At 50.5% G+C, this 13,958-nt stretch overlaps 1 protein-coding gene and 1 pseudogene across 1 annotated transcript; one reads left to right on the forward strand and one right to left on the reverse strand.

Moving 5' to 3' along the window:
* Positions 1-1,942: 1,942 nt before the first annotated feature.
* On the forward strand, positions 1,943-4,965 carry LOC136540131 (ran-binding protein 1 homolog a-like). The gene is made up of 4 exons (XM_066532129.1): positions 1,943-2,296; positions 2,397-2,548; positions 2,652-2,777; positions 4,448-4,965. The coding sequence occupies exons 1-4, from the start codon at positions 2,142-2,144 to the stop codon at positions 4,633-4,635; spliced, it is 621 nt and encodes a 206-aa protein (XP_066388226.1). The 5' UTR covers positions 1,943-2,141; the 3' UTR covers positions 4,636-4,965.
* A 1,140-nt stretch (positions 4,966-6,105) lies between these two features.
* On the reverse strand, positions 6,106-8,422 carry LOC136540132 (mitogen-activated protein kinase kinase kinase 17-like; annotated as a pseudogene).
* Positions 8,423-13,958: the final 5,536 nt, after the last annotated feature.

Below are 13,958 nucleotides of genomic sequence, written 5' to 3' on the forward strand. Positions count from 1 at the left end.
CATTTTATACGTCTTCCACCTATATAGGCCCACTGTCAGACATGCATAAATACAGCAAACGTGTATAGACGTCTAAGTCCTGCGTACTCCATCAAAACAAGACAGCCCGTGGTGGCCAACGCGCAAGGTGGAGGGCGGCGCTCGCCCCGGCAGCCTACGCGCTAGGCGGAACGGCCGCGCTTGCCCGCGGTGGCCTGCGCGCGAGCGGTGCAGCGGCGAGCGTGCAAGGCCGAGAGCGCCCGCAGCAGCCTGCGCAGAGGTCGTGCGAGTCCGGGAAGAAGCTCCCGCCGATGCCTCCGTGGTTCCGGTGGCTTAAGCTTTGGACTGGACATTATTTTTCTAGCTTCACTTTCTTTTTCTAGCCTAGCACTAGAAGTGTTTTGTCCCTTTTCTGAACGGAAATTTTGATGCTTCGATCTGGTATGGGAAATTCTCTAGCTTGTTGGGTTCCAATCCGTCATCAACCTAGGACAGTATTGATCAGGGACGAGCGCCATGGGCATCAGGACTGGCGCGTGGCAAGCCAGACGTAGCACATGGGCGAGCAGGATGAGCAGTTGGTGTCGCCGAGCTCGTACACCTTGGGAAGGTAGAACACGCGTGCCCAGAAAAAGACGGCGGTCGTGGAGAGCGCGCACCCGGCGCCCATGGCGGCGGACACGTTGTGGGCGGCAGATGACGCACGGAGTGCCGCCGTGCCGGGATGCGGGGCAGGACGAGCACCGCGGCGAGATGGCCGCAGATGATGGCGGCCGCTGCTGCCGTGAGCCAGCGTTCTGCCTCGCGCGCAGGCCGCCGTGGGCGAGCGCCGCCGTTCCGCCTAGCGCGCAGGCTGCCGGGGCGAGCGCCGCCCTCCACCTTGCGCGCTGGCCGCTGCGGGCTGTCTTGTTTTGACGGAGTACGTGGGACTTGACGTCTATACACGTTTGTTGTATTTATACATGTCTGACAGTGGGCCTATATAGGTGGAAGACGTATAAAATGGTATGGATGAATGAGAGACACAATTATAATGGTAGTTCTTCAAATAGACGAATTGTAATGGCATATTTCTAAACTTACAAAATTGTAATGGTATAGATCCAAATAACCCTTTTTTTGTTTGGTTTGAGGATTAGGTCTATCCTAAATTTTCTGTTTTGATTGAGGATTGGGTTGGATGAGATTGTCTCTCTGCCACGCGGGGCCCGAATGTCATTCTCTGCACCTTTCTTCTTCCTTCCCATCCTCAATCCTTTGTATAGTGAGAGGTGATGCTGCAGCTGCTCCCAAAAAATCGAAGCTCCCACGTGCCCAAGCACACCAGCACACAGGTCTTGCTTCTTGCTCCATGCCGCTGTTGCTGATTGCACGCTGCTGCTGCTGGAGTACTCACGCTGCGAGGGGCTGTTGTTCCCGCCGCATCGTCGGCTGCTCAGATTTCGCTCTGGGGTCGCTACTGCTCGAGGTCGGCCGGTCTTCACCTCGCGTGGCGGCGGCGTATGCGAGCAAAGATGGCTGGGCGAGGGCTCCATCCGCACGAGGTCGCCGCGGCCACGCCTCTCGTGCGCCGCTGCCGCTCTAGCCGCACGGGGCGCCGCGGCCTCGCCTCTTGCCTTCCTCGTGGGCCGCATCTGCCGCACGCGTGCCTGCTGCTCCGTCGGCCGCCGCCTGTGCTCGCCTCGCCCAGCATGGCCCCGTTCTCAGCCGCCGCCATGACGGTCTCCTGTAAACGCGAGCGAGCGAACTGGGTCGGCGCGGTCCGCTCGATTTAGAGAGACGAGACAGACCCATATCTAGAAGCATATTCTCTACTGAATTGGACCTAGTTTTACTCGATCCATCAGCCAAACAGCAGACTATCTGGGGAAAAACCCGGGATATCCCACCTCGACACCTAGTCAAACACACGGCTAGAGGAGACGGGTGAACGTGAGACTCCTCTGCCCGGAACGCAACGCAACCCTACTAGGCAAATCGCTTTCCCAAAGCCGAACCCTTTCGGCCGCGCACGTCCCCACCCCCACGTCTCTCAACTTTATAGCCGCGCCCCCTCCCCACCGCCGGCCGCCACGCACAGCAGCAACCGGTAGCAGGAGCGCAGCCAGCAAGCGCAGGCCCCGAGCTCTACTGCAACCGCCGACGCCACCGCGCCGAACGCCATGGCCGACCTGGCGGAGCACCGTCCTGCGGAGGAGGAGGAGGCCGCGGCGGCCGGCGAGGACGAGGACACCGGCGCCCAGGTCGCGCCCATCGTAAAGCTGGAGGAGGTCGCCGTTACCACCGGAGAGGAGGACGAGGACGTGCTCCTCGACATGTGAGTCATCTACGGCCTCTTCGATCCTCCCCATCCCCGATCCGCCCCGATCCGATTTGGCTAGGTCTTGTTGATCTGACGACGTGTGGCGATTGTGCAGGAAGGCGAAGCTTTACCGGTTCGACAAGGATGGGAACCAGTGGAAAGAGCGCGGAACAGGCACTGTGAAGCTGCTCAAGCATAAGGAGACCGCCAAGGTCCGCCTAGTTATGCGCCAGGCGAAGACGCTTAAGATCTGCGCCAATCATCTTGGTAATCACGGTCTTTTTGTGGGATTTTCGTTGGTGATTTCGATCTGGCTGGATAGGTTTTGACATTGGAGAGTATTGCTTACCCCTTTTCCCCGTACGCACAGTGGTGGCGACGACTAAGATGCAGGAGCACGCGGGGAGCGACAAGTCGTGCGTATGGCACGCTCTGGACTTCGCCGACGGCGAGCTCAAGGAGGAGATGTTCGCTATCCGTTTTGGATCTGTGGAGAGTGAGCACCTAGAACCATATCTTACCTCTTTATCCCTCCTTGCATCTGTTCATTATAGCCAGCAGCTTGCACTGTCATAATGTTTGGTACCTCTGTTGATTGAACTGGTTATTGTTGTTTTGGCTTAATTTTGTCTTAAGAAAAGTTGATCGATCACTGGCCTATGGATCTATGAATTATGTGATAAGCTAAGCTTGTTGGATGTGATTTATATGTTGTATTTGTTTTTGATGTATGTTGTTCGGTGACCCTCCTTGATATTATGAATGCCCCAGCAATTCTTAGTTGTATCGTACTGGGCTTCTAACTCAAAGTGCTGTCCTCATAACAATCATCAATAAAGCTTCCTGTTTCCTGTTTCCATGATATGGTTTTGTTTCGCATTTGCCTATATATCTTCCTGATCTTAGAATTTATTTCTGTATTTCTGGCATTCAACTCTTGGTGCAGTCACAGACTGTCTGCTGTTCTTCAAGTATTTCAAGTTATTTCCAATGTGGGAGAATACTTGTACTCAAAGCAAAACCATATTTTATTTCCATCGATCACGATAGAACCTATTTTCTTTATCCAGACAAGACAAACACTCTAAATTTAGCGAACTGCTACTGTGGTCTCTGAACTTGAATAGCAAGTTTCAATCGTCGAAGACCTGTAACTCATGACTTGGTAGCGAAAGTGCCAAGTTGGAAATGGTCTGAGACTGAGCTAATTTTGATCGCCATTGGACCTTTTGTTGCCATGTGTCGTGTATATCTAGCAGTACTTTTGTGTTGACATTTAGCAGCCATGCCGTTACGTCTTAGCTAATTATTCGCTGCGTTAGCATGCATGCATGTTACTCACGTACTGCCACATGCATCATGAATAACTGATTAATTTTGCACACTCAGGTGCCAGGTTATTGAGGTTAATGTGGCTGCTCAACGCACAATGAATAATTAACTTTTATTTCACACTTCCATTCAGCTACCGCATCTATTGGTTAGCCTACACACGACCTTCATGTTTATAGGACCATAGTAGCAGTATGCTCCAAGGACCTAACAATTTAGTTTCCAGGGATCTTGGCAGCTTTTCCCTTTGTTAGAAGTGCATCAGGTGCTTGCTTGCTTATATTGAGACATATGTGCGGGATGATGATATGTATAATGCTTGTATTGTTGGAAATTTTGTTTGATATCTACAAATATCTGACATATCATCAGCGTTGTAGTTTAGGTATTGATTGCTATTTTAGTTATATTCCAGTCTCAAAACAAATCAACTTCTAGAATTGTCGTAAGTCAAACTATTTAAGTTTGTCCAACTTTATAGAAAAGAACACTAACATGTATGGCATCAAATAAGTATGTATATTATGAAAAACATATTTCATGGTGTATCTAATCTAATAATATGAATTTGGTGTCTTAAACATTGGTGCGCTTTTTGATGAATTTTGTCAAACCTAAAAAACGTTTAACTTCGGACAACTTAAGAAGTTGGAAGCTAGAAAGTGTTCTTTTATACTTTTGATGATAATTTCAATTGTGGTGTTAGGTTGGGTTTACTTTTGTTTCTTTCTGAGATGTCGATTGCTATTGAATGATGATAGTATGACAATTTTATATTTTTGGCATCCTTGTTTATTTTGAATTTGCTGGTTACTCTCTTGCGATTCTATTCAGATTGCAAGAAGTTTAAGGATATTGTTGAAGAGATAGCTGAACAGCAAGGAAAGACTGAGGAGAAAGAAAACGAGGAAGCCTCCACTGCCGCTGATTTGGTACAGAAGTTAACGGTGACAGAGGCCAGCAAGGAGGAAACTGCGGAGAAAGAGGAGGCTCCAGCATCTGATGATAAAAAAGGATGCTAAAGATTGAAGGCGTTTATATACGCAAACCAGGGTCAAATGAGTGTCCTTCCATTCATTTTGTTGTCAAGGTTCATCTTCCCTCCACAAATTTTTCATTGTGTTTTCTCTGGGATGAATGCTTGTGTTTGGTGAAATCAGAGTCATCAGTCATCTACATGGTTTTCTTGGTTAATAGACTGTTATTTTTGAAGTCGTCTGTTTATCTGGGATGGCTGGAGTCAGCTTGTCTGTACAATTATTTGGAGTTGCTTTTGGAACGGACGCGGTTTGATGAGTTGCCTAAAAGTTTGAAATGGTGGTGATGTCTTCTCGCACCACTTCTCTTTTTCATCTCCTGTGCAAATCTTCTTGCCAAGCCATCCACATAGGCCTGTTCATGGTTTGGTTCCGCCAAATAAGGCAAGACCAAACTGCAAAGCTGGTTTCAGGCGGATATATTTGACCCGTCGACAAAACCACCCGCCTCCTTCCTCTTCGATCTGTAGTCAGCATGGGTAGTGGTTACGCGCTCACTCTCGCACCAGGCCGCGGCGCTCGCCTTCGCTGGAGCCGAAGCCGAGCAGCTCCCGTCGCCCCTTGGCACGTGGCACTCGCTTTCGCCGGAGTTGAAGCACGGGCTCGCCGCATTGTGCTCTCCGCGAGAACCGGAGCCACAGCAGAGCAGCCCGTGCCACATCCAGCATCAGTGCATCAGTTGTGATCCGTTCCATGGGCTGAGATTGATGCGCGTTGTAGCGCGAGTACACATGTTTTCAGCGCGAATATGTGATACCGGTAGCCACACATTGATGGCGGTGGTTGCGCGCGCCTTACGACGGGCAAGATTGGCACGGCCCAACTGGATGCCGGTGCTTCCCAGCGGCTGCTTCAGCAAGGGAATTTTGCGATCCATGTATCAGGCTGGGCGTTCGGTTTTAACCGATGGTTCGGTTCGGTTTTTTCGGTTTTTCAAAACTTCGGTTTCTAGAAAATGACCTCCGATCGGTTTGCTAAAATTTCAAAAACCGACCAATTTCGGTTCGGTTTTTTAGTTCGGTTTTTCGGTTAAAACCGAATAAACCGATGTAAGAAAACATCAGACATGATTCAATGCTCAAATCAAATATTACAAATTTGCAGTTCATTCTTGATAATAAACCACAGTACTCCATCAGTTTTGCAGTTCATTCTTGATAATAAACCACGGTACTCCATTAGTTTTGATAAACAGCAGGAAAAAAAAACCACAGTACTCCACCAATTTCGGTTTCTCGGTACTTCGGTTTGCAGTTCACAGAAACCGAAACCGAACCGAAATACCGAACTTCACAGAACTGAAAACCGAAACCGAACCGAAAAACCGAATTACCGACTATTCGGTTCGGTTTCGGTTCGGTTCGGTTCGGTGTTCGGTTTTCGGTGAAAAAACTGCCCAGGCTGATCCATGTACGTGCGTCGTGCGGTACGGACAGACCCAATCTGAAGAAAATTTTGGCAATTCGCGTACACAACGAGCCCCTCTCTGAAATGGGAACAAAATCTTTGTGCTGCAAAGATCTCAGAACCGCGCATCCACGCGCTGCTGTGGGAGCCTGCGACTCTGCTGTCTGCTCTGCTTCGGCGTGGTACTCAGCACGCTTGTACTACTAGTACCTGGCATTTTGCCACAGCTGCATTTCCTGAAAAGAATAGAATCCATCGTTTTGCCGTTTTGCATATCCATGCGACCATGCCTACCTGTCATTCTGGGCCAGTTCAGAATCCAGACCACCATGGCAATGGCAACATGGAAATACACTTTCGCAATTCCAGAATAAGCGTGCTGTTTTTCTTTTCTTCCTTTTTTACCCCTAGCGAGTAAACTAGTGTTTAGTCAGCTTGTGAGTACTGAGCAATAGCATTTCTGAGAAAAGAAATGCTAGTTTGCCCTGAGGGCTGAGGGACGAGTTGAGATTGTGCCGATACGCGCCGGCGCTGACGGCTGATCAATCGATCATGGCCGGCCACCCACCCGATCAAAGAACGCATGCAAAACGCAAACGGCATGCAAAGCTCATTGGCTGCTTGATTTGACACAAATTTGGATTGAATTGAATTGAGTGGACAAACAACAGTACATGGTACTAGCACAGGTACAACGGCCAACGGCGGCCAGCCGAGTCCTGCTCCTACCACCCCAAACCCGCATTTATACCGACAGATGTGACTGTGACAACCAGGACGGCCATGGCCACAGCGGAGCCCGCTGCCGCTGCTTCCGACGACGAGGACGAGGACGAGGACGTCACGATCACGGCCGTCGGAGAAGGCGGCGGCGCTGGGTACGACGAGCGCACTTGCGTTGCCATTTCTTGGCGCCTCGGAACTGGGAGGTGGAGGTGGGGCCCGGATGTCGGTTGCCCAGGTGCCCCGGGTCCCCCACTCCACTTCCTCCCAGTCCCAACTAGGCCGCGGCCCGTTTGAGGCCAATTCGGCGACCCGCCCCTTGGCGCGCGCCATGACCTCGTGCTTGCTCTCGGTCTCCGCGTCGTCCAGCGCCTCGGAGTCCGAATCCGACGACGGGGCCCAGTCGAGGACCGCGCGAGGCGACGGAGATGGAGACGGGGACGGGGATGGCCACGGCTCGCTGGCGTCGTCGCCAGCGTCCGTGGAAAGGAACGGGTGGCGCAGCAGCTGCTCGCAGCTCCACCGCTGGGCGGCGTCGCGGCGGAGGCACTTGTCGAGGAAATCGCGGCACGCGTCCGACAGGCACGCGGGGATCGCGGGGCGCTTCCCGCCGAACCCGACGAGGAGCAGCAGCTCGCCGACCTCGCTGGCGCCGCCGAGCTCCGACCACGGGCGCTTCCCCGTGAGCAGCTCGAGCGCGGTGCAGCCCAGGGACCAGACGTCCGACGCCGGCGTCGCCGCGCCGCCGCGCGCGACCTCCGGAGCCATCCACGCGGGCGTCCCGCGCGGCCCGCGGGGCGTCGTCGCGGCGTCGGAGACCAGCCTCGCCGCGCCGAAGTCAGCGAGCTTCGCGCCGCAGCAGCCTTGGGCGTCGCGGCAGCCGAGGAGCACGTTCCGGCCCTTGACGTCCCCGTGCACGACGCCGGCCTCCTCGTGCAGGTACCGCAGCGCGGCGGCCACGCTCCGCAGGACGCCGCGTGCGCCGCGCTCCCCGAGGCCCCCGTACGCCGCCGCCTCCGCGGCGCTGCCGCCGGGCACCAGCTCGATGTGCAGGTTCCTCGTCGCCCCCGTGGCGCCGTCGTCGCCGAGGTACGCCACCACGTGGGGCGAGCTCAGCCGCTTCAGGATCCTTATCTCGCTCTCCAGGCACGCCATGGCCGCCGCCGGCGCGCTCTTCGCGTCCACCGACTTCACCGCGAAGGCGCGGCCCGTGGCCGTGTCCACGGCGAGGTGCACCGTGCCGAAGGCGCCCTTGCCGATGGATTTCCCGCGCAGCCACTCCATGTCCGAGCGTCTTCTTTGAATTGAAATTGGAGCAGAGCCGACGAGTGGGAGGAACAGAGTGGGACAGTAAGAGGTGTGGAGGATGAGTGAATTGCGAAAGGAGAGGAGTGCAAGAAACGGGGGAGTGTGCCGAGGGCGCTTATATAGTGTGGGGTTCCGGCGCCCTGCAATTTGTGTGGGCAAGGATTTCGGCCTGGGAATTTCGTTTTCTTCCCCCTTTTTTCCCTCTCTCTCGTTGGCCTGTCCTTTGCTGGGATATCAACTTGATTCGCATGTTGGGCGGACGGGATATTAAACTCGCCCGAATATTTATGGATGTCATGGGGGAAATAACAGCCTGTTCATTTGGCTTCGTAAATTTTCATTGACAAATCCGCCAACAATACTTCTTCACGAAACATCAACGATACGAAGCAGCCAACCAGCGGGGTCTTGGTTTTCCGTAGGGGAGAGAAATAGAGAGGACGCTGTGCAACTTGTGATGTTATCTTCGAGGTACCGCTGCGTTGAGGCCACATGGGCGAAGATTTGGGATGAGTTTGATGGGGTTTCCCCCTGGATACATGGATGGATGGCATTTACTCGCAAGGCTTCCTCACCGGTTAGGCCGAGTAAAGGCTGTCACTATATGCTTTGTTCTATGGTATGTCGTATGTTATTGGTAGATTAAGTTCACCGCAGTTATTTTCTTTGACGGTCACCAGCTATGCTTGGCAGTAACAGTGCACAGTATATTGAACTGATCATACGTGTGTGTGTTTCTCCAAAGATGATTAACCACTCTATCCCATAAAAAGTATCATCCTCACTTCCCAAAGGCCAAACATTTTTTTAATTTGGCTAAATATATAATATGTATAAGAAAATATTAGTATTTTTAGTACATAATTAGTATCACTCGATAGGTCATTAGATGTATTTTTATAATGAACCTATTTATATAGATACAAATATTCTTTACAAACCTAGTCAAACTTGACCAGCACGAATCTTTTTATGGACGGAGAGAGTACTTTCACGCACCTCGTATCCTTCATGTGCATAAAATCTTGATGATTTGGTCGAAAACTAGGGAGAAGTTTGGTTCCCAGGGTAAGATTACTTTACCTTACCTAATCCTAGAAACTTGCTGGGCTAGGACAGCCATTTTGGCTCACCATTGGTAGCAAGGTGAAAGCCCGATAATTCTTGGTAGCATGAAAACCGAGAAAAGATAACCAAATATCCAAACACACCAGCAACATTAAATCCTTGCTCAACAATAGTAGACAAGATTTGGATGAGGAATCAAACACCCCCAGAAGAACTTGGTAATGGCGAGCGGTAGTATGGATGGTTTTGGGTTTCGAGGTTTTAAGGTAGCGGGGCTAGATGTGGGCTACCAACATTAGAAAAAGGGCGTTGGGGCTTGGGGGTGGTTGGATCGATAGAGGAGGTGGGCATTAGGCGAAACGCTAGATGGCCTCCATCGACCACCGGTGGCGAAGGCCGACAATTACACGGCGTCATTGACGGGGAGTCACAAAATAAAGTAGTTGGTGAAGAAGGTCGGTGACGGGATCACGACAAGGATGATAACAAGGGAGTAGAAGGTCGAGGAGCGTGTTATGGATAGAGATATGTGGAGGGACAACACCGGTGACGGTAGCATAGTGGCTAGCAGTAGGAACAGTGGTTACCCGCTTCATTACCACGTTAGTTCTGAAGCATAATCTACTGTAGCATCTCCCTTACATTCAACTCTGAAGCAAAAAAAAAAAAAAAAAAAAAATTGACGTCGGCCACCGTATATCTGCTAGAGACTGAGAACAGATTTACATGTCTGGTTCATCTGGTGTCAGCGCCAACCGAAGGTACAGAAAGCGGAGATCTTCATATATGAGATGGATTCCGCGCCTGCGCTAGCATCCAAAACACCAGTGGACCTTTGCTGCCCCCAAAAAAATATTTTCATTCCGTGATGCGTCTATATCACTATCACCATTATCTAGTAGAGGATAAAATTATTGTTGCCAGAGCGTGGCGAACCACACCACCGAAATGCCGATCTCTGCTCCTCATCTCATCGGGCCTCTCGCTCGTCCCGTACACCCGTGCCGCCAACGTGGCAGGGTGGGGCCCGTGTGGCCACGATGACATGGCAGGGGCCACTCGTACATATTTGCCATTATTACGGATGACATCTTACACTGTGTCACTGACGGATAAGTCACTGATATGATACTTTTTATATCACTCACATCATAATAATGATAAATATATAAATAATCCCTGGCCAGGTGGTTCGTCCGGCCGCGAGCCAAAAAAAAAAAAAAGAACAGGCAGCGAAAAAAAAAGGAAGAAATTGGAAAAGCAGGGCCGGCAAAGTAGTGGCCTGCGGCGGTACGAGAGCGAGGTGTGAGGCTCGGACCGGCGCGGCATTTATCGCGCGGATCGCCATCCGGCGCCCCCGGGCCCGGGCCCGACTCCGTTCCGCCGCTACTGGTGGGCACACTGGTACGGGGCACGGGCGCCGCCGCGGTGGGGTGGGCGGACGTGCGCGCCGCCGATCCACAGACAATCGCGGAGGCGAACCGCGGAACCCAGCGGCCCGCTCCTCAACGTACGTAGGCGCCGATCGCCGTCGCTAAACAACGTGTGGTCCTGGCCTGGGAAACGTGCGTGACTCGCATCGCAGGTCGCGGGCTCTTTTCTCTTTTGCATGTTTGGACGAGCGACGCCCACCGCCACCGGCCCGTGGCCCGTGGCCCGTGCCCCCCGAGCGAGGTTGTTCGATTCGACGGCGCTGGTGGCACGTCCAGTCTCGTCGCTCATGAAATCGCCAACGTGCGTAGGTAGGCAGTAGTATCAGCAGTTCTCCAATCATGCGGTTGTAAAGCATACACACGCACCTAACGGAAATTCACGTTTGCAATTTTTTTCGCAGCTGAGTACGGACACTGGCCATCGTTGGTGGAGTAGCAACGTCCCACGAACCGAACAATAATTCACACGGTTGATTGGAAAGAACATAATTCGGCCTCTGTGTGTCAATCTGAGGGACACGCAGTTCACTAGATCCATTTGTAAAGTGGGCACACCGATCCTGCGCAAGCTTACATTACATTACATGGACTCCTTGCACCGATCCTAGCGTTGGTGTGCACACACACATTGGCACGATATATGCCGGGGCATGTGCCCAAGCCCAACATGAGGCCGGCGTTGGTGCATCGTATCGCCTATATATCTACGGATCTCGAAGATTCGGGCCGTGCTATGCATGCAACGGTTCAAAATTATTACAGGCATATCCAATTCCAGCCGATGGACCCAAACACCGGTGGCTAAAAAGATGCCTAGAGGGATCGGGAGGCATTCATTCGCGGCTCGTGGTATCTTTTTTTCCGCTAGTTGCAGGGTTAGTTGATGCGTGAGACCAACCTCCCCATGCTGGCTGACCGTGTGGGATAAGCAGCTGGCTTGTCATAAACGATCGTAAATTTCCGGTCGAAACAATATTTTTCTCTCACACAAACCAGTCAGCAGTACTTCTTCACGAACCAGCAACGATACGAACTAGCCAATCGAACAGGCTGAAAATCCGCGCTTGATTCTTGCTGTATGGTGGTACGTGCTGGCATCAAGCAAAAGCAGCACTAGACTGCCGATCGCCCAAGATTCAATCCAGACCAGGTTCCCTGTTCGTGCCACCTGCAACTTGAGGGAAGCTACGAGCACAGGAGGAGGAGGCTGTTAGGCTCCACCAATTGGGTCCTTAATTCGTGTCCTGATCAGGGACGCTCAGCCTTTCTATTGGTTGATGGACCCCCGTTGCGTAGCGTCATAAATGGACGATAGGGCTGGAGCACAAGGCACGAGGTTAACTGGTAATCACCGATCCCACCCCGAAGTTTCTAATCGTAGTTCGATCTAAAGGGGTGTTGTGAGCGACGGGATGCGTCATCGCCTTCGACCGCTATCACTGCACCGTGCCTGCACTGCTGCGACACCGGTGTAACAGAACCGCCTAATCTAACGCCTCCCAGGAGTGCTCGTCTTCCATTAGACACTAAGCACTTAAGGGAGAACACTAAATTACGCAGTCCCGTCAGGCACACCCCAAGGGAGAACCCAAAAATCCACATTTTTCTATCAGGATCACAAATGATAGAATAAAAGCTTACATCATTCTTAACCATTTGTTACATAACTTTGAATACAACATTAGGGAATAATATGTATTGTTATAACAGCGGAATGTAACCATATTATCAGAGTTATGAACAATTTAAGTGAACTGCGGAATATAAACAAGTGAACAGAGTTACAGCGGAAATAAATATATATTCATGAAATGATGAAGCAGTAATCTATAAACTATGACAACAGATTATAAAACTTTCATTTAATAAAATATTTGGTGAGAGTTATAAATAAAAACTATGATCACAGCGTAAAGGAAATCCTCTCTGAGCCCACCGGAAGGAATCCACACACACAAGGTCAGCTCTAGCATCTACCTATCACCTACAACAGGGTAAATAAAACCCTGAGTACTCAATTGTACTCAACAAGACTTACCCGATAGGAGAAAAGAAAAGACTCCAAAGATATGCAAGACTATCTGGCTTGTGGGTTTATTGCATCTGCAGTCAGCATTACTAAACGTGCGTCCTTATATTCGATTTTTATTAACAGACGCATTAGTTCATTAACCAACCATTCTATGTAAGCACATGTGCTACTTTCAAGCAGGTTGTAAGCAATCAGATTTCCTTTTTCCATCTTTCATCTTTCAGTTCTTACTATGGTGCCAGACCGCAAACAAACCGTACCGGATTGCCCAGGGATTCGTAAATCAATGTCCCCAGCTGGGTACCCTGAAAAGACACGTCCCGCTTGTACCCAAGGCACAAGCAGGACCAACCCACTACCCTCCTATCATGGGGTATAGGTCCCCGTCCAAACTAGGACTGCAAGCCCCCGCCCCTGAGTCTCGAACTCAGTGCGGTGCAAGGACCTCATAACCCAAAAATCACCATGACAGTTGGTCCGGAAAGAACCGGAACCCATGACAAGAGAGTAACAAGTCTTCCAAGCGCCCATACCCAAGTACGTGCTCAAGATAATAAGTCTGTGATTTACCTAGAGCCTTATGCAATGGCCGGTCCTTAACCGACACGGACAGGAAAAGCAGTGTAACCAAGCTATGTCCTGTTGACCGCAGGACACAACCTCTAACACCCACCAATACTCAAACCATATCCATGTCCGATCACCATTTTTTATTTCCACCATTTATATTTTCAAGTGATAATAATACAGTAATATATTTTCTATATCTTGTGAGTGACAGGCAATCACTCGACTTCTACCGACGTCCTGTAGCATAGCAATCTACACGATCCTGTCATACTAGTAAGACTCATATAATAAAGATATATATATGCAAGTGGGTTTCATTCAACTCTTTAAAACTTAACGCACAAATATAATTTAAAGTGCAGTAAAACAGGGGTTATGCACCGGGGCTTGTTGGGTAAAATATAATCAGTAGTTAGCTTTTCATCATGGCGACACGATCTCCAAAAGCACCATTTCTCCAGCAACCCCCGATGACTCCGCGACCCATCAAAGTCCCTATTATGACATGCAATGCGATGCGATGCAATGCAAAGACGTAATTAATCAACTGCAATCGTGACTCGTAAAATACGATTTACGCCTTTCAAGTTAACGAGCTAGTTCTAATGACGACCGTACTTAGGCCACGTATCCCCATTGTCGAAAAAGTTGTTATTTCCCAACCAACGTTTTAGTTATACAAACCCAGTTATTTCTTTATTCCATTCTTTGGATTTAATCTTTATTCAAAATAAAGCATCGTTATCTATCTAGCAAACTAATTATTC

Source organism: Miscanthus floridulus, chromosome 2 (genome assembly GCF_019320115.1).
Source record: "Miscanthus floridulus cultivar M001 chromosome 2, ASM1932011v1, whole genome shotgun sequence".
In the NCBI taxonomy this organism is placed as follows: Eukaryota; Viridiplantae; Streptophyta; class Magnoliopsida; order Poales; family Poaceae; genus Miscanthus; species Miscanthus floridulus.